The 20,387-nt window shown below is 33.5% G+C and overlaps 4 protein-coding genes across 5 annotated transcripts in view; 2 read left to right on the forward strand and 2 right to left on the reverse strand.

Annotated features, from left to right (window-relative positions):
- LOC140165612 (ubiquitin-conjugating enzyme E2 T-like) overlaps nucleotides 1–20,387 on the reverse strand; it is a 264,610-nt gene that overhangs the window by 146,672 nt on the left and 97,551 nt on the right. The window lies entirely within an intron of this gene.
- The window catches only part of LOC140165609 (E3 ubiquitin-protein ligase SIAH1), a 69,262-nt gene that overhangs the window by 29,522 nt on the left and 19,353 nt on the right, over nucleotides 1–20,387 (reverse strand). The window lies entirely within an intron of this gene.
- LOC140165286 (uncharacterized) lies at nucleotides 1,886–9,300 on the forward strand. Its single transcript, XM_072188630.1, has 4 exons — nucleotides 1,886–2,088; nucleotides 7,790–7,957; nucleotides 8,724–8,777; nucleotides 9,128–9,300. The coding sequence occupies exons 1-4, from the start codon at nucleotides 2,064–2,066 to the stop codon at nucleotides 9,298–9,300; spliced, it is 420 nt and encodes a 139-aa protein (XP_072044731.1). The 5' UTR covers nucleotides 1,886–2,063.
- Nucleotides 10,412–19,046, forward strand: LOC140165608 (uncharacterized). Its single transcript, XM_072188890.1, has 10 exons — nucleotides 10,412–10,485; nucleotides 11,027–11,077; nucleotides 11,702–11,740; nucleotides 12,230–12,310; nucleotides 12,966–13,022; nucleotides 13,420–13,499; nucleotides 13,997–14,093; nucleotides 14,830–15,194; nucleotides 15,820–15,988; nucleotides 16,345–19,046. The coding sequence occupies exons 1-10, from the start codon at nucleotides 10,449–10,451 to the stop codon at nucleotides 16,608–16,610; spliced, it is 1,242 nt and encodes a 413-aa protein (XP_072044991.1). The 5' UTR covers nucleotides 10,412–10,448; the 3' UTR covers nucleotides 16,611–19,046.

Below are 20,387 nucleotides of genomic sequence, written 5' to 3' on the forward strand. Positions count from 1 at the left end.
AAATGAAAAAAGGAGAGACTAGTCTACTTCGAAAATAAATATTGTTAACTGTAGAATTAAAATGTAGAATCAAAATTCCTCTCTTAACCCTAACCGTACAGTGTACTACAAAATACTACTTGATATAGGCCTTGCATGTGACGTATCATCCCGTAAATATGGCGGACTACTCAAATGCATTCGACAAAAGCATGATTGCAATCTACTGTGACAGTTTGTCTCACACACATAACCCTGCACTACGATTAAATAGGTTGATGACAACATTTGATTGAATGGACTGCACTCTGCCATAACTACGGTGAAGGACACCGGTTCAAATCCTTTGTTTGGAGCCAATCGATAATTTCATGCAGGGCCTCTATATGCGCTGTTCGTGCGTGCAACCGACACGGTGTGATGACACAATTGCCCTAAGTGATATATAGGCACGGTTTCGCTGGCCAGCATGCTTGGCGTGCGAGGGGTCTGGGGTTCAAATCCCACCCAGAGCAAACAACTTCTTTCTTTCTTTTCTCTCTTTATTCCTTCCTTCTTTCCCATCGCCAAAAAGCCATTAGGCGGTTAGGGTTAATGTTGACTCAAGTTTAGACATCACGCAGCGGACAAAACTATTTATAGTGTTTTGACTTATGCTCAAAACATTTTAATTATAAGTTGATCAATCATTTAACATGTAGAATATCAATAATAATAAATATAATATTAAAAAACGCAGCATATTTTTTTAATTGTAATTGTATACAAAGGGTCAATGTTATAAGCAAAATGAATGAGAAAATAATTGTCATGTCAATTAATGAATTTATTAGTATATTACTTGTTCATCTGCAAACATCATGACATGGGATTATGATTTATTTAAAAGTATTAAAACATTTACTAACAATTAAGATCATATGAAAAGAGCCCGCTGTGCTAGCTCCCATTATATACTTTGAAAGGAGTTTGTCCAATATAAAAAAAATTCCAATATCATTATTGTATACACATCAAGTAAAGTGTTTCATTTAATTCCAAGTGGATTGTGTACTGAGTTTAATTTGTCCAATATAATTTTTTTCAAATATCATTATTGTATACACATCAAGTAAAGTGTTTCATTTAATTCCAAGTGGATTGTGTACTGAGTTTAATTTGTCCAATATAATTTTTTTCAAATATCATTATTGTATACACATCAAGTAAAGTGTTTCATTTAATTCCAAGTGGATTGTGTACTAAGTTTAATTTGTCCAATATAATTTGTTTCCAATATCATTATTGTATACACATCAAGTAAAGTGTTTCATTTAATTCCAAGTGGATTGTGTACTGAGTTTAATTTGTCCAATATAATTTGTTTCCAATATCATTATTGTATACACATCAAGTAAAGTGTTTCATTTAATTCCAAGTGGATTGTGTACTGAGTTTAATTTGTCCAATATAATTTTTTTCCAATATCATTATTGTATACACATCAAATAAAGTGTTTCATTTAATTCCAAGTGGATTGTGTACTGAGTTTAATTTGTCCAATATAATTTTTTTCCAATATCATTATTGTATACACATCAAGTAAAGTGTTTCATTTAATTCCAAGTGGATTGTGTACTGAGTTTAATTTGTCCAATATAATTTTTTTCCAATATCATTATTGTATACACATCAAATAAAGTGTTTCATTTGATTCCAAGTGCATTTTGTACATTGCAATGAATTTGTTCTACAAGCAATTATTATTGATTGTGCACAAGTTCTATAAAGTTAAGTGGTCATCTTTGTATTGTGTGCCATGTACATTGTCTGATTACATAACATTATTGGGTCATGCTGAGGTCAATGGCAACCCATTGAATTTGCATAATAGGAAGCTTCAAGTATTAGTATATGGTTGGCATTCATATATTGGCTTGTGATATAGCAGTGGTCAGTGTTAACAAGCAGCTTATAAATGTACACATCTGTATGTCATATTGTGTGGCAGAGGTTCTGAATTTCATGTGATAAATCATAAATTGCTATAAGTTCTCAAAAATTGATACAATTCAACAGTGCCGAACAACCAAGATAATTAAGAGATGCCAGCTCTTGGAAAATCACTTGGTAAGTCATGATTTAATTATATATTTTGTAGAGTTTGCAGATGCCTGAAAAGATGGATATCCTTAAATAACAAAAATAATAAATATGATGATGATTTTAATGTGATTTCAGAAGTTATACATTACTGGAACCATTTGAAATAGCATGGGAATCCCATTGTATGAAAATCTTGATGATTCCATTAATTAAACCAATCTTCGGTCATTTTGTTCCACATTTTAAAATTTGATTGAGAAGAATTACACTTCATTTCATTCCAAATATAAGATATCACCATTTCTTGCTAAATCCTAACAAATTAAGGCAGTACATCAAGTCGGGTAAAATCTTGTATTAAAACAGCTGTTTTTTTGTTTGTTTTTTATTCGGCTGTCAAGTTCCACATGCAGTGAATTTTCTCAAATGATATCTTATCTGGTTTTTAACATGCTTGTGTATGTTGATTTGTTCATACTTTTATTTTGTTAATTAACATTTAAATTTAGGGTTAGTGTTATTCACACAGGTGGATGAAAAGAACACCATTTAGTGTCCCTTTTAAAACAGAATGCAGTGCATATTGTGTCATTTTCTATTATTAGTCACCAACCCTTATTATCAAGATCTATCTTCATTGTTATCTATTCCACCTCCATGGACCTTGGCATGCATTGTAATATGAATTTGAAAAATCAATATCACAACAGGACCAGTATACTAGTACTAGTAGTACATGTAGTGATAGTTTTTCATGCCCCATTGAACACATCATCAGGCCTAACAGTACGACAGCAACTTAGCTCACTTCCGGTAATTTTTACCGGCGTGACCTCTGCTGTTACGTAACGCAATGTTGAAAATCAGGTGGCAAATACGGGTTTTCAGAAAACATCAAAAAATGGAATACACGAGTCGTTCCTCCTTCCTTTCCATATTGAGCCCATAGATAAGATATGAAACATGAGTATAAGGCAAAAGAATAACGTGTAAAAGTTGAATTATTGTGGAAAAAATGAATGCTTTTGGTGCGCCAAGTAGCCTAAAAAATGAGAGAAAATGCATGTCACGATCACTAAAATGGTTATATCTACAGCTTGGAGGAAACGCCGGTCTAATGCTTTTCTGTTATGATAAACATTAGTTAACCAGAGCTTGTATTAAATTTTCAGCGAAAATGAGCGGTGGAACAACCTAGTCGTAGGTTGAAAAGTTGTGTTCTTTGAGTTCTCGTGTCGTAAGCGCTTACGTTGCAAGTGTCACGATGCTTCACGAAATGGATCCCAGCCGGCGCTGTCTATTATGCATGTGATATTGATCAATATAGCAATTAAAAACGTCTATTGTTATATATTTTATTAATGCAAAATACTCAATCATCTCATTTAACTGAAGTACACACAGTTTTAAAAAGACTGTTGATGAGTGAGATACTTGAACATGTTGAACGAGAAATAAGACAGCAAAATAATACCCGTTGCAAGAACAAGATGCGATGGCTTAGTGGACAGACCGAAGGTCTGCAGTCGGAAGGTTGAGAGTTCGATTCCCATCATGTTATTCTTAGAATTTTTCAGTTCGTTTTTCTTTCTTTTTTTTTCTCTCCCTTTTGTCTTTAATAATATAGGCCTAATGAATGCAGCTTGAAGGCCCACCTTTTTCATAATTTATTTCTCGTTGCTAAGTATTTCATATTTAGGCCTAATCCTACATTCGATTTGATCTTTTTAAAAATTGCATTAAGTTCAGTAGCTTTCATGAAATAATTTCAAATAAAGCATGTCAAACTTAAGTAATTTTTTGTAATAGGCCTATCAAATAAAGGAACATCAACACATATTTTCACGATTTTTTAATTAGACTAGACCCCTCCCATATCGACAACATATTTTATGAGCTTTTATGCATTCATATTAAATCACGAGATTTAAAAAAAATTAGTTAAAATAAAATAAAAAATCAAAGAGAGGTGCTAGCAAGGTTCGAACCAAGATCGAACTTCCAAAAATGTAATTTACCCCCGGTATTTACCACCAAGCCATACCAGTGATTTGATAGATACGGTAATAATAGCAATGTTATTCCCACTCATGGCTCACTCGTATATTCTATTTCTGGAATGAATTAACACCGTCCAAATAATGTAACACAAACCTTTATGCTGACTTTAAAATTGTTTAAACGTTGGGAGTATTATTTTCAAGGTAAATAACCAACAATGAACAACAGCTGAATTCTATACCCTTTGTGATTGAATGAAATGACGGGATATTTTTCATATTTTTAGCTTGTATGGATTTTGGTGATTTTTCCTATAAATTCTGCACCTATGACCGCAGAAAAATGTTTTATTTTACTATTCGATGCATATTAAGCCCAATAACATTGAAACTTTTGGTTGCGAAAACAAAATCCCCTGGACCTTTCATCCCGGGCCTTTCATATATGTTTTAAAATAAGGAAATATAAGAAGAGGTAAAATGGGAAACATTGAAAATTTGTAATTCAAAAAGTTTTTGTCCAATTTTGATGCATTTAACTACCAAAATACTTCTGCCGATGAGTTCTATCCAGAAATTCTATGAAATTTGATGGTCATCCTTAACCAGGTAGTATGTAACTATATGGGGCCCGGGCATAATGTTTGAATATGGCATAATGTCAAAATTGCTCTACAAATTTAGCTATTCCATATAGGTTAAGGACATTTGTGTTACAATCATTACAAATTGCTCTCATTTAACTGCCATTGTCGGTAAGAATGGGACCGAAATGGGACTTTGTGATTCAAGTGCGTCATGGATTTTCTTTTAAAAAAATAGGATGATGCAACATCAGTCCCAGAAACTACCCCAAAAATTGGAGCTTCCTCGCTCATTTCGTTTGTCCGAAAAAAATCATCGAAATTTTGGCCCCATAAACATCGTTAAATGGTTTATCAATTAGCAGCCACTAGAAAATTGTGCGCCAACGTTGGCCCAGTGAAAAGAAAACAATTTTTGAATCCTTTTATGGGTATCATTACAATGACACAAAAAAATGGTTGGGTTACCATTGGCGCGTCGTAATAATCAAGTTTAAAATATTAGTGAAAAGCGCCCTCGTGCTGTTTTATGTGGCTTTAAACTCATTGCGCCATTAAGCACCCATGAAAAAAGCAAGTTGAAATGGATGAACTAATTATTTAGAATCAAATGCAAATGCAAAATTGATGGGTGCTCGTTGGCGCAAGAAGAAAATGGAGGTCAAAGGTCAAATTTTCTAATTTTGAGCCATTTTCACGCCTCATTAATTTCATGCGCCAAGGTCGAAGAACAAAAAAAGTGGTGTTCAGTGGTAAACAAACTGTAACTCTACTAAAAGAAGCAGTAAAAAGCTTGGGTCCTGTTGGTTTAGTATTTTTTATGATTTTCTAAATATCATCTAAAAGGCAAGTAAACTGTAAATAATATGCCATGCCGTACTATATGCGAACTTTAAGCATCCTCTACTAGATATGCCAACAAGTACCCATGGTGTTTTAACTTTAGTTAGTTTATTCGAGTGCTGTTGCTTGCATTTCTGTGGAAATAGGTGTGGGCTCATGTTGGCGCAAGGATATTTTAAGGGTCAAAGGTCACTTCAAAATCACAAAATGCTACTTTTATGTTTAGTTTGTGCGACCAATATGCAATCTTCAAGTATCCATTTCTCGATGCGCCAACAAGTACCCATGGTGTTATAACTTCATTTAGTTTATCCAAGTGCTGTTACTTGTGTATCTGTAGGAATTTGTTTGGGCTCATGTTGGCGCAATGATATTCTGAGGTCAAAGGTCAATACAAAAACTCAAAATATGACAAATTGTATTCTTTGAGTGTTGGTAATTTCAATGGCAACAAGATCCCATAATTTTTTCACTACCTATAACCTATGCCAACTCGATTTATTAAATTTCTTCATAAAAATCCTTGGGATAATATTGGCATATTGATATTTAAAGAGCCAAATATTACAAGTATATGTGACCAACTTCTGCATTTTTATTAAAAATGCAGAAGTTACAAGCTTAATATTATTATATGAAGATCAATAGTGCATTTTGACTGCAATGAATCAATATACTTGTAACATGTGCAGGGTTATAATATTTTGGATTTCCTAAATATTTTTGTAAACCATAAAAACTTAAAATGTGTACCTTCCACTTGGTTTGTTGTGGATGGTCACATGATCTGAAAATGCAGGGTAAGTTTCGATTTATACACATTCTGCATTCAAAAAAATTAAAGTGTTATATTCTAAATATCACTGTGCCATGAGCATCCCATTGTTATGACTTCAACAAGCAAATACACTCCATTTGAGGTAGAAATTGGGACAATGTTTGCGCACATTTTCACAGTTGCACAAACTCGCAAAAAAGTTGCTCTTTGTGCTTTAGGATTGACCTTTGACCCTTAAAATATCCTTGCGCCAACATGAACCCAAATAAATTTCTACATAAATGCAAGGAATATAGCACTTTAATAAACTGATTGAAGTAAAAACATTATGGGTACTTTTTGGCACATCTAGTAGTTGACGCTTGAAGATTGCGTATTAGTTGCAGGAACTATCAAAAAGTAGCATTTTATGGTTTTGGATTAACCTTTGACCTTAAAAATATCCTTGCGCCAACATGAACCCATACTAATTTCTATATAAATGCAATTGACAGCACTTAGATAAACTGATTGAAGTAAAAACATTATGGGTACTCTTTGGCACATATAGTAGTGGATGCTTGAAGATTGCATATTGGTTGCACGAACTATCATAAAGCAGCACTTTATGGTTTTGGATTAACCTTTGACCCCTAAAACATCCTTGCGCCAACATGAGCCCAAACTAATTTCTACATAAATGCAAATAACAGCACTTAAATATGGTGAATGAAATAAAAACACCACGGGTACCTGTTGGTAGCGTCCTGTTGTGGATGCTTGAATATTGATGGAACCCCTATTTGGTCTATTATTTACTATTTACTAGGCTTTAGGGTGATATTTAGAAAATCATTAAAATACTAAACCAACAGGACCCAAGCTTGTTTCTGTTTCTTTTATTAGAGTTATAGTTTCTTTACTACTGAACACCACTTTTAATGTTCTTTGACCTTGGCGCACAAAATTAATGAGGCGTGAAAATGGCGCAAAATAAGAAAATTTGACCTTTGACCCCAATTTTCTTCTAGCGCCAACGAGCACCCATCAATTTTGCATTTGCATTTGCTTCAAAATAATTAGTTTATCCATTTCAGCTTGCTTTTTATATGGGTGCTTAATGGCGCAACAAGTTTCAAGCCACAGAAAACAACACGAGGGCACTTTTCACTAATATTTTAAACTTGTTTTTATTACGACGACGCCAATGGTAACCCAACCATTTTTGTGTAATTGTAATGACACCCATAGAAGGATTCAAAAACTGTTTTCTATTTACTGGGCCAATGTTGGCGCACAATTTTGTAGTCATTGCTAGATGATAAACCATTTAACGATGTTTTTGGGGCCAAAATTTCATTTTTTTTTGCGGACAAACGAAATGAGCGAGGAAGCTAAAACTTTGGGGTTATTTTCTTGGACCAATGTTGCATCATCCTATTTTTTTTAAAGAAAATTTATGACGCACTTGAATCACAAGAGTCTGAATCTTACAGACAGTGGCTGTTAATCATTTATGAACATGACTGTCTTTCACACAGGCTTGTGGTACCGGGTCAAGTACCGGAGTGACGGTACCTATTTTGATGCCCAGGGGTACACCCTCATCAACAAATTACAAGACAAGGAGAAGGAGTTGAAGATTGGCGCTGTCTTAAGTGTCAGATACAGCGGGAAGGTTGAGATGTGTGAAATAGTACAAGTTGGGAGTAAGTAACTAGGATTGCTTTCCCTTTTATAGAGAATTTTGTTATTTTAGATTTGTAATAATACACCAAAAATTAAAATCATAGTTATCAATTGAAATTGATATTGTTATCAATTGATCAGCCCATGGACTGCTATTTCAAGCTTGAGGTCAAGTCTTATATTTCTTCATGATATAATTGTCCATATTCTCTGTGGAAACTACAGATTCCAGATAAATAAATATACAGCACTTAATTGTTTGAAAAGACCAATTTCTGGTTAAATGCATTGTAATTTTTTTGGGAAAAAATAAATGATAATTGAATCTCTTTTATAAACAATTAATTATGTGCAATCTCTTATTCTCAAGATATTGAGTGCTTAATAATTTGACAAAACAGGATATTTTTTAATTTAAAAAATAGTGCTGTATTTTTCTGGAATAGTTAAGTTCCTTTACATTAATCTATTGTTGTACAACAGTAGCATAAATATTGAGACAGGGGCATAGGAAAAACATGTTCAAGTAAAACTGGGACAGGAAAAATGGAGAATTCTTACAAAATAAGTCCTTTTTGGATGGACACATACTCAGTTACCAGGCTTTGCCCTCGATTCCTGGATACCAAGGTTGATTATAAATATAAATTCATCAGTGTGACTGATGTAGACTTGAGTCCATGTGACTTTAGTAAAGTAAAAACCCTGTGGTGATCTGGTGTCTATGAGCTTTTAATATACATTGTAACATGTAATTATCAAATTTTATTTTGTTTGTTTTAATAGAAACAAAGAAAGCGGTGTGGCAAGAAAACGGAACTTCAGAAAACAAAGAGCAATGTGAGTATTGTTGCAATTGAAGCCTATATACAATAATTATATTAAATGTATTAACAAAACAAAAGAATATAAAATATTGAATTGAATTGTATGATATCATAGCAGAGGTATAAGCTTGAAAATTCCACATTTTTTGGTATGAGCAAGATAAGCACTTGGAAGTTATGGAAGAAATAAGTCCTTGAAAAAGAAGTCAAATTACAGACCGTATTAAAAACAAAAAATCAATTTGATATATGTTAAAAACGTTACAGAACAGGGCGGAATTCCAATAACAGTAAAATTTCACGTTCGGAGTTATTGTGTGAAAATGATACTAACTTAAGAACCTCTCTCTCTCTAATATATAGGTCCTGGAAACACAGCGAAGAAAGCAACAGAAAAAACAAATCAGAAGAGTAAGGACAAAACAAGTCAGAAGAGCAAAGAAAATGACATAAACAAAGAAAAGGACAAAATGAGCAAGAAGAAAAAGGAGATGGATGTAAAAAAAGGTAGGCACGATTTACCCAGAACTGTATGATAATTGCTATGAAATGAAAATCTTAACCATCAATGCCTTTAAAATTTGTAATTTTATGAAACAAATATCTGTACAGATGGTTACTAATTACTAATACAGAGGGATTCGTGTGGTTTGTAGCGAAAAGGAATTTAACAATACTCAGTGTATATTGAGGGTTGAGAGCTAGAAAGCCTGAACTCGAGTCACAATGCGTCATGTTTTCGACATTAAAAAAATTACTTTGTTGATAATAACTGTATAGTCACAGTTTTTTAGACATGCTTAATAAAATTTTGCTGTGAAAATATATTTTGTTGTTCAGTTAAAAATTGACACGTTTGAATTCTGTGCCGTTTCTCTGCAATATACACTGTGTGCATTGTATTTATCATTTTATGCTTCCTTTTGTTCGTATCTATGCACATTTCACACTTTTATATCATGCTTTTTGCGTCTCCTGATTGCCATTGTATTTACTTTTGTGCAAAGTGCATTGTGATATATATTTTTTAGTTTTGTCATTTTGATGTATATTCCACAGTGTTGATTTTCTGTTTGTGAGAAATAATACAACTGCATGTGCAATCCATTGATGTGGCATTCCCTGTATTTTAAATTGCTAGTGTGTATTTTTAATTTTCAAAAAATTAAATTTAATTAATTTTTTTTGTGTGTTCATGTATTTATGCTTGTAATATGTTAAGCGCCTTGAGATATTTAATTCAATGTAATGCGCTTTATAAGAATAAAATATTACAATCACCTGCTTCCATAAAATGAGCATAAAGTGGCCAGGACACTATAGAAGATACATTTCATTATTCATGAAAAAAATTAATAGAAAACAAACAAAATTCTGGAGGAAATATTGATGTTTGAAGACCAAACCAAGGTTGAAGACCAAAGCAAGGAGCCGTCATAACATGTTTGGTATGAAATTAAAGGATATAAAATAAGGTTTTCAAATTTCGAATATCAGAAAGTTATTCTGCCAACGTTATGCCCATTTTGAGAGAGATGGTTGTAGTGCGTTAAAGGTTTCTGGTTCCGATCGATCAATATGTATGTGGCAGATAGGCCTACTGTGTACAATTGAAGAGATAATTTAAACTGAACTTGTGAATATTTCTCTATCCATTGCCTGGTACACAGACAAGAAGACGAGCATGTCAAGAGAGAAGAACAAGGAGAACAACAAAGAAGGTAAGATGTTTTTTATTATTATTATTTTTTTTTGCTTTGATTTGTGACAAAATGTATGTCTTGTGCTGCCCTTAAATACTGCAGTCAGGTAAGCTCATCGTTTAGGCAATCAACTATGTGAGAGGTTGCAATTTTGAACCAAGGTGCGGTTTACTTTTTTACTCTTGTGCAAAAAAATTGAGTTAACTTGAAATTCTTGGACAAGGAACTCACTGCTATAAATAGTTCTGTTGTAACCTCGACCTATCCATGTGTTGTTGTTCAATGGTTTGGGGGCTACAGTGATCAGTAATAATGGCTTTTGGGTATAATTATGCCTGTGTGTAGTGCACATATTTAAGTGATGAACCCTCTGACAACTGATGTTTGGCAATGGATGCTCTAGTAAACCCAGGTTTTTAATAATTTTGTCACCTTTCCATTTTAGTTGTCACAAAATTTTGCACTGCTTATTATCTAGTTTTCTAATTGGCAATAAATAAATTAAAATTGTTATGATGTCCGATCACTTGTATTGAAACAAATCTTATGAATTTTTCAGGCAACAAGAGGAAAGTAAAGCAGAAAAAGAAACAGGACCAGGAAAACCAAGGTATGTTTTAAAACAGTATACTAACTGAAAATGGTAACACACACAGGCAATAATTCTAAGGGCATGTGTTACATGCAGTGTTTGTTACCATGGTTACAAACATTTTTCCTTCTTGTAGAAATTCTTTTTCATGCTTAATATCATATTTGAATTATTCTACATGCTTGCAATGAAATGAGCAATGTAATTTTTGCCAAAGCTCATTTGCAAGATGCTGTGAACTACCAAATCACAATAGTTAAAAATAGTATGTAACTTTAAATATGTATATAGGCCTTTATACATTGCGATGGATCAGATGATCATAATTAAACTGATATCAAAGTGCTTTATTATTGGCTGGCAACATTAAGAGCACACGTATGACTATATGTAAAAAGTGTACCCCCTAAAACAGGGGTTCTCAAATGAAGTATGAAGCTCCACTTTTAGACAGTAGAATTGCTCAAGCTCCACTATCTTAGCGAGCAAGTGTAGTGATCGAAAGCGTCACGGTGTGGGGTCCAGGGGGCCACTTAAGGGCCGTGGTGGGGGCGAGGTGGCAGAGCCGCCTGAACCTCATGGGTTTTATGCATTGTAAATGGCTCTTGATTTCATTTGTGCACTCTCTTTGTTTATCCATAGGTGCTACAGCAGGAATGACAGCAGCTAATGAATGTTCAGGTAATTGAAGTTATGCTGCGCTCCAAATAAGGCGCGTCCTTACATTAAATATCTGTGAAAATAGGCAGGGACCTGCAAATTTCCTACGGTACGGGTCCGTGTGACTCATACAAATTGAACCGAGCAAAGAGCAGAAAATCCTTGTTTTGTTGTTCTCTTTCTTAATCTTATTCTTAACCATTTCATCCCGAGCTACATTGTAAGTTGCAAGTTTCAAGCTGATTGTCTATTTATCTTAAACTAGTTATCAAGATGTGTGTGAATGATGATGACCCATGTTTGAACAAACATGCACATTACACATTTCAACATTAAATAATGATGATCTTAAATTTCAAGTGTAGCCACATCAACCTGCTCTTGTTTAAAAATGGGGAAAGTGATTCTGTTACAGTAATGGAATAGTACTAGATAGTAAATAAGCGGCAGTCAAGTATTAAAAGTAGGTTAAAAGTAACAATAAACACAATTTATATTATTATCATACAGATAAAACTCTTCAGAAAAGGCAGAGAGACAACACACAGAGGGAGATTCTGCGACTGCATGACCTCAACAGGGATCCAGAAGGTACACATTTAATCTTAGCCATAGTAATTTATTTAGAGAATAAAAGATAGGATTTTGCCTTTTGCCTATCCAATATCGTGTCATAATGGATGGCTGGCCAATATTTTGAGTAGCCGGCATCCACTACTACTATTCTAATTCAGTTTAAGTTTAAATTTTTAGAACCTTGTCTACCTTGACAGACAGAGCTGTCTACGCCTTTGGAAAGTGCCCAAAACATTTTGAGTCAACAGCCCTGTGCTAATCTTAACAGTATTTTATTACTTTGTCAAATCAAATATGAAACTTCTAATTTGTGGTGCTTATCTTCATATAAATGTAAAAGGGATACCTCTTGGCTATAAAAGATGTGATGCACATTTTTAAGAGAATGCAAATTTTATATGTGTACATCCCCCAGGGTACATCCATATCAAAAAGATGCACTTGTCGGCTGCTACATGTGTCTCTTTTTACATAACAGCCAGGAATAAATACTAGACTCATCTCAAGTGGAGGTCACTTCAAATCATCCCCAAGTCATATGGTTTCGGAATACAGAGAACATTCCTTAACCATATGACTAGGGGATGATTTGAAGTGATACACTTGAGATGAGCCTGGTGTATTATGTGAAATGAGACACATTTTTTTGTTTTTCATTCTTTGTGTTTAGGTTTGAATAATGAACCGATAATGGAGCAAAGCAGCAGTACATATGGAATAAGTGAAGGTAATGTCAATCAACTGTTTACCCATTGGGAGTGAGAGCAGTGGTGTCCGCAGGTTTTAAAAAGTTAGAGGGCACACCAGCACATGTCTTGTTTCCCCAGACTGTTCAAAAAGTTTCAGCTCAATCACTTTGCTCACCATAATAGGCCAATCCTAAATCTTCTACAGACTGACTGACAATGCCCCCCCCCCCTCACTTTTGCACGCCACTGAGTGAGAAAGGATGGTATAGTAGGGTGGGCGCAAGAGATAGAGGGGTAGAGCCATAGAGAGATGGGGAATGATAAGAATTTGGTGAACCAACATGAAGAGATGCAAGCTAAGGTAGAGAGGAAAATGGGGGAAAGTGCAGAATATTTTTTTAACAATTCAACCATATTGGTATTTTCTGTCTTTAGGTGTGAATGACTTCATTCCAGCGGGAAGAAAACGTGACAATGGCCATGTTGTGCCAATGCCAGCAACTGCAGAAATGTCTGTAAGTATTACATGTGGTACAATTTGCGGTTTCATGCAGGGATTTTAACTGTTATTTAAAAGACTAATGTGTTAAGAACTGATCCAGTTTTCAGTTTATTAATACTCTCTCATTCAAATTTTCAGTCCTTGTATCTCAACTCTGATTAATTAAAAAAGTATTTTGGAAGATGGTGCAGGATATATGTAAAAGCTTCTATTTTCAGATGAGCAGTATAACTAAAATAACAACCGAATTACGTCTACAATGCAAGCATATATGCCTCTAAACAAGGGTTTTTTTTATGGACAAAGGCAAATACCCTCCTCAAAAACATTACAATAGATTGGTTTTACAATGATAGTGTTTGTATCAGTATTAATATAGCAGTTTAAACTCCAAATAATAATTTTGCTTGTAGACAAGGTTTTACAGTATGGTTATTTTTGTACCCTACTGGCATGTGAAGTTAAAGTCTAGCTATTACTTAATCAAAATATTTTTCTTTTCTTACGCAGAGCGTCTTAACAAGACTGTCAATGATGGAAGGGAAAATGGAAAGGCACGAGGAGCGGATTTCTGGCGTTGAAGAAAGATTTAATGATGCGTTTAAAGGTGCGTTTACACTATTGCTGTAACTACTCCCCATTCCAGAAAAATACAGCACTAATTTTTTGTGATTAAAAAAATATTATCAAATTCTGCTAAATGAAACATACATGTAGCTCAATCCTAATCATTCATTTAGTCCTAACTTAACTGGAGATAAAAAGAAAAAAGTTCACTTTTGTACTAATTTCTTGAAAAAAGTGCCAAAACATGCTAAAATGGTGATTTAGAACTCACATTAACAATGATTAATGCAACTGTAACCATTTAATATTATGTTTTCAGAATCTTCCTCCCTATACTTCGTACAGAGTTGAATAGTCCAATACTAGTATAATCAACACTTGGACTCAACACTTGGGACTGTGTTGGATAGGCTCACTTTTTCAATCTGAATATTGTTTTCAACAATTTTTGACCAAAACTGATTTTTTTACTAAAACTCATACCAAAAGTCATATTTTTATCCAAAATCACATTTTGTAAACAATTTTTTTTGGACCAGATATCATATTTTTGACCAAAAATCATGTTTCTATCCAAAAATCACATTTTTGACCAAAATCATGTTTTTGGTCATAGGTACAATGAATGACTTTGTAAGTTGTTCCTGTTGAAGATCAGTTCATGGACTACTGCATGTTCTTTATTTCAGAGCAACTTTTCCTCTTGGGGGAATTGATCCAATTTGATTATTGGTTTATTGTCACTCTTTAATGTTGTACAAATGTATTTATTTCAGACAATACCACACAGCTAAAGGAAGTTTTTAAGATCTTAGCTGAGATGAAGGCCGACAGACCATCACCACGGTCACCGCTGCGGCAGTCACCACAGCAGCAGGCACCGCTGCGGCAGTCACCGCTGCGGCAGTCACCGCTGCGGCAGTCACCGCAGCGGCAGTCACCACAGTGGCAGTCACCGCAGCGGCAGTCACCACAGCGGCAGTCACCGCAGTGGCAGTCACCGCAGCAGCAGTCACCGCAGCAGCAGTCACTTCAGCAGCAGTCACCGCAGCAGCAGTCAATACTTCAGCAGCAGTCACCGCAGCAGCAGTCACTACTTCAGCAGCAGACGCCACTGCAGCAGCCAGAGACCACAACTGGGGTAAGTGTCAATGGGAAATTTTTAATGACAAAATAGGTTATACATATAATTGGTAAAAATGTGTATTATTTTGTCCAATAAGTAATATATATTGATGCATAAAGTTTTCAAAGTTTCAGTGGTGCCTTTTACTGACTTTTATCTTAACTTTGTGCTTTTGGTATAACTACAGTTTTAGTGCACTTTTAGTGTCTGAGCTGCATATAATATGTTCAATTTAAGAATTGATTTTTAAATCAGGCTTATGAATGTTACTGAAAAAGTATGTTTTATATAAATAATGTACCATGTCTGTAGCAGAGACTGGACGTGTCTCACTAGCCCGTTTGAGGAAAAGTTTTGCCAAAATGCAAACACCAATTTTGCCAAAAAAATTGAGCTTGTGGTACATCGATGGGTCCAAATTTCTTAACAATTGGTATGTTTATATGTCCACCTACAAATTCTCTCAAAACTAATTGACTTTGAGTACTCTCCAGCTTCCATGCACCACATGTTCTTGCTCAAATTCATAGGCAGCCAAAATTGCAACACAAGCTAAAATTAATGTTAATACTGATCAATAGAACCATTGTATCAATTATTGTTCTAGATTAATTTTATGATTATTCTTTTTCAACTTCAGCTCATACCACCAGCTGCCTTGAAGGCAGCTTTGGAAGAAGTAGACGCCCGCAAGGCAACAAAGGCACTGTTACTGTGCATGTTTGGAAAGGAAGTACTAGCCACACATTCATTCCGAGCAAGTGCTACAAAGCCAGCCCTAGACCAAACAAAAACTAGTGCCATTATTAGTAAGTATAAATTGACCATTTTATTGATGAAATTTTTTAGTATATGCTCCTGGAGCATAATTTCGGGCAAAAAATCTCACAAAAGCATTCTGAAACCGATTTTTTTGGTGGTTGTTGTATGACACAAAACTTGAACACTATTGTCGAATGCACTTTCAGTATACGTACTCGGTAGTAGTACAAGTGTGCAGTTAGTTGCCTGAGCATTACTGAATGAAATTATTCTCAAATAATTTATGCTGTTGATTGTTTTTCAAAATAATTGTCAATGAATAAGTCTGATCCTTTATGTACCCTCCATGCATTGAAAATCAAGTGGTATTTATTACATTTTTCCATATCTGTTTTATATCCAGATACAGTAATACACAACTTCCCTCAATGCAAAACGTATGGCCTGAAGAATACCCGTACCAAAGAGGCAGCCATTGCCAGGTTTATTGGTGACACATGCCAAGACAAGCATCGTTTGAAGGATAGGCTGCTAGCCAAATTGCGTCCAAGTCACCCAGTTCCACCACCCACCAGCCTCTCTTTCCCACTCACTTCTGCATCTGCATCTCCTTCATCAAACGGTGTATTATCATCAGCTGTTTCATCTGCGATGATTTCTTATATGTAATCAATCATTTTGACACATCTCTTGACTATTTTTAATTTTGTGATTTTTTAAATCATGTCGCCTAATTTTGTTTATAATTTTGTTTGAATATCCAAATTGCTACGAATTTTGGCTAATGAAAATGCTGTTCTTTGTTTGAAGACACCTGTATTATTGATTGGCTTCAAACAAAGGTGTACTTCACCGTAATCATGGCGCAGTACAGTCCATTCGGTCAAATGTTGTCATCAACATATTTGATTGTAGTGCAGGGTTATGTGTGTGAGACGGACTGTTGCGGTAGATTGCAATCATGCTTTTGTTGAATACATTTGAATATAGTCCGCCATATTTACGGTATGATACGTCATATGCAAAACCACATATGCTGTATACTCGATTCAGTTCTGTCCCCATTCTCAAAGAATGATACTATTGCCAATATAGATGTCTTCAAACAAGGAACAAGCTGGAACATCTTGAAACTCCCAACTTGTGACTCTATGCTCATTTTGTAGGAGCACGTCACATATTGTCACCCTACGATAGTCATTTTTTTGTAATTTTGAGAAGTAGAATATGCATCAGTTACGTAATTAGCCTATTCATTTGTGATTATTCCTTTTAATTTGTCACATTATCATTTGTTCCTGTGCAAAGATTGGTGAATAAATATGTTTTTAAATGCATGCTTGAACCATATTTTGTAAATTACAAAAAATGAGTTAGGCAATTGATTATTATAGCAGGGTGACGATTAGAGGTTAATAACTGCGCATCGGTCATATGGAGTTGATTTCAAGTTTTGAAATCAGCCAAACCTTGAGTAATTTAATGAATGACCACTTTTGCAAACATCTTTGTTTATAATGTAGATATAAATCGTCAATTATTCATAGTCCGGAATTTTGCCCATAGGAATATACGAGGAGCCAAACCTTATATCTCATACAACTCAATGGAAGGGTTTATAATTTATACAATCTTTCTTTAGGTCTATTACTTTGTTTTTATCATTCAAAATTGTTTTGAATCTTTGTGTAATTATTTGTGTTGGTTATTTTAAGTTTTGTTTAAATTTATTGTTTCTGAATTTAATTTATTAATTTATGTTTTACATGTAGTTTTATCAGCAGTCAAGTTAGCTCAATCGATATTGTGTTCGACTATGGTGTAAAAGGTTGTGATATGAGGCTGTCGTGGTCAGTGACAACCTGTGCTGAGTCTTGTGGATCAACATGTAGGCATTTAAAAAATATTCTCAAGCTTGCTTTTCCTTCATGTTTTGTGAGATTTTAAGAAGCTATGCTTTCTAAGCTAGTAGTAGCGACAAGCTAACTGCTGTTAAAGTGGTTTATATAAAGTTACAAAATCAGCTAAAATAAACAACTCAAAACAATTTCCAAATGCAAAAATAATTCAACTACCATATTTTTTGTTTTAAATGCCCCCCTCAATTTTTCAATGAAAAAAGAAACAAAAATGCAGTAAGCTAAAACTTGTATTAGTCATTTAGTTACGATCGCTAAATTGCATGGAAAAAACCTATTATGACTCAAACTCCTATCCAGTTTGTTGCATAATTATTATTTCACAAATTTATCAGATTCTTGTTTGATGATACACTTACAGATGTAATTTCATAGTATTTACTGCAAAAATATCATGGTCCATACAATTATGTGTGAGCAGCCATCTTGAATTTGAACCCAATTTAAGGATTTTTTACTGAAAATTCACTTTTAATAACACCCCATTTGGGGAAAAACAACGCCTGGGCATTTAATACAAACACAATACGGTATGTATGTTGATCAAAATGCCTGGTGGAAATGTATTATGTTGCATCAAATATTCTATGTCTATTTAAAATGTATACCTTTTGCCTGGTCTTTGAGTTCACCAGGTGGCTGGATATGTCACTTGTGTCTATTCGACGTAGAAGTGACGTAATAATCAAATTAAGTACCATAGCAATAGAGGAATACAATTTTTGAATAGATCGCCCTGTGTATGTATGCAAATGTATACCACTCTTAGATACTAATCTTACAGGTGTGAGTGGTCAGCCTTTCTTTGACATGTATGGTTCATTGCATAAATATATCGCAAATGTTGTAGTGCAGGGCGATATATTCAAAATTGTATTCCTCTATTGTTATTAAAAGTGAATTTTCAGTTAATCCGATTAATTGCGTCACTTCTACAGCGAATTGGCATACTTTTTCTACATTTTAATCTTTTTAATACCAATTAAGTAGCATAGATAGGTCATCAAACTTTGTATTATCTTATTGGTAAGTTAATGCACTGCCAATGGCAGTATTGATTTTTAACAGATACGTGAGCTGAAGTATTATGAGGTGAATATGATTGAATTTGACAATTGAATATTGTACTTCAAAGTGAAACAGCATGACATGTATGACCTAATAAACAGAAGTGTATAAACATTAACTTGTCTTCAAAGGAGTGCGACTCTTGAATTTGTGTCCAATCAATTTTATCCTTGTTTTCAAAATCTTTTATTGGTCAAATATAATCATTTTTGGTCAAATATAATCATTTTTGGTCAATAATATGATTTTTGGTCAAAAATTTTGATTTTGATTTTTGGTCAGAAATGTGATTTTTAGTCAGAAATGTGATTTTTAGTCAAAATGTGATTTCTGGTCAAAAATATGATTTCTGTCAAAATACAGATATTTGGTCTAAATATGATTTTTAGTCAAAAATATGATTTTTGGTCACAAATATGATTTTTGATCAAAAATATGATCAGAAATGTGATTTCTGGTCAAAATATGATTTCTGTCAAAAATAAGATATTTGGTCTAAATAAGATTTTTGGTCAAAAATATGATTTTTTGGCCAAAAATATGATTTTTGGTCAAAGATATGATTTTTGATCAAAATATGATCAGAAGTGTGATTTTTAGTAAAAATGTGATTTCTGGTCAAAAATTTGATTTTTGGTCAGAAATGTGATTTTTAGTCAGAAATGTGATTTTTAGTCAAAATGTGATTTCTGGTCAAAATATGATTTCTGTCAAAATACAGATATTTGGTCTAAATATGATTTTTAGTCAAAAATATGATTTTTAGTTAAAAATATGATTTTTAGTTAGAAATATGATTTTTAGTCAAAATGTGATTTCTGGTCAAAAATTTGATTTTTGGTCAGAAATGTGATTTTTAGTCAGAAATGTGATTTTTAGTCAAAATGTGATTTCTGGTCAAAAATATGATTTCTGTCAAAATACAGATATTTGGTCTAAATATGATTTTTAGTCAAAAATATGATTTTTAGTTAAAAATATGATTTTTAGTTAAAAATATGATTTTTAGTTAAAAATATGATTTTTGGTCAAAAATATGATTTTTGATCAAAAATATGATCAGAAATGTGATTTTTAGTCAAAATATGATTTCTGTCAAAAATAAGATATTTGGTCTAAATAAGATTTTTGGTCAAAAATATGATTTTTTGGCCAAAAATATGATTTTTGATCAAAATATGATCAGAAATGTGATTTTTAGTCAAAATGTGATTTCTGGTCAAAATATGATTTCTGTCAAATATAATATTTTTGGTAAACAATATGATTTTTGTCAAAATGATGATTTTTGATCAAAAATATGATTTTTGATCAAAAATATGATTTTTGGTCAAAATGATGATTTTTGATCAAAAATATGATTTTTGGTCAAAATGATGATTTTGGTCAAAAATAGATTTTTTTTTTGGTCAAAATATTTTTTTTTTTGTTGGTAATTATGGTTTTTGGTCAAAAATTT

The sequence above is a fragment of the Amphiura filiformis genome, chromosome 12, assembly GCF_039555335.1.
Source record: "Amphiura filiformis chromosome 12, Afil_fr2py, whole genome shotgun sequence".
Classification (NCBI taxonomy): Eukaryota; Metazoa; Echinodermata; class Ophiuroidea; order Amphilepidida; family Amphiuridae; genus Amphiura; species Amphiura filiformis.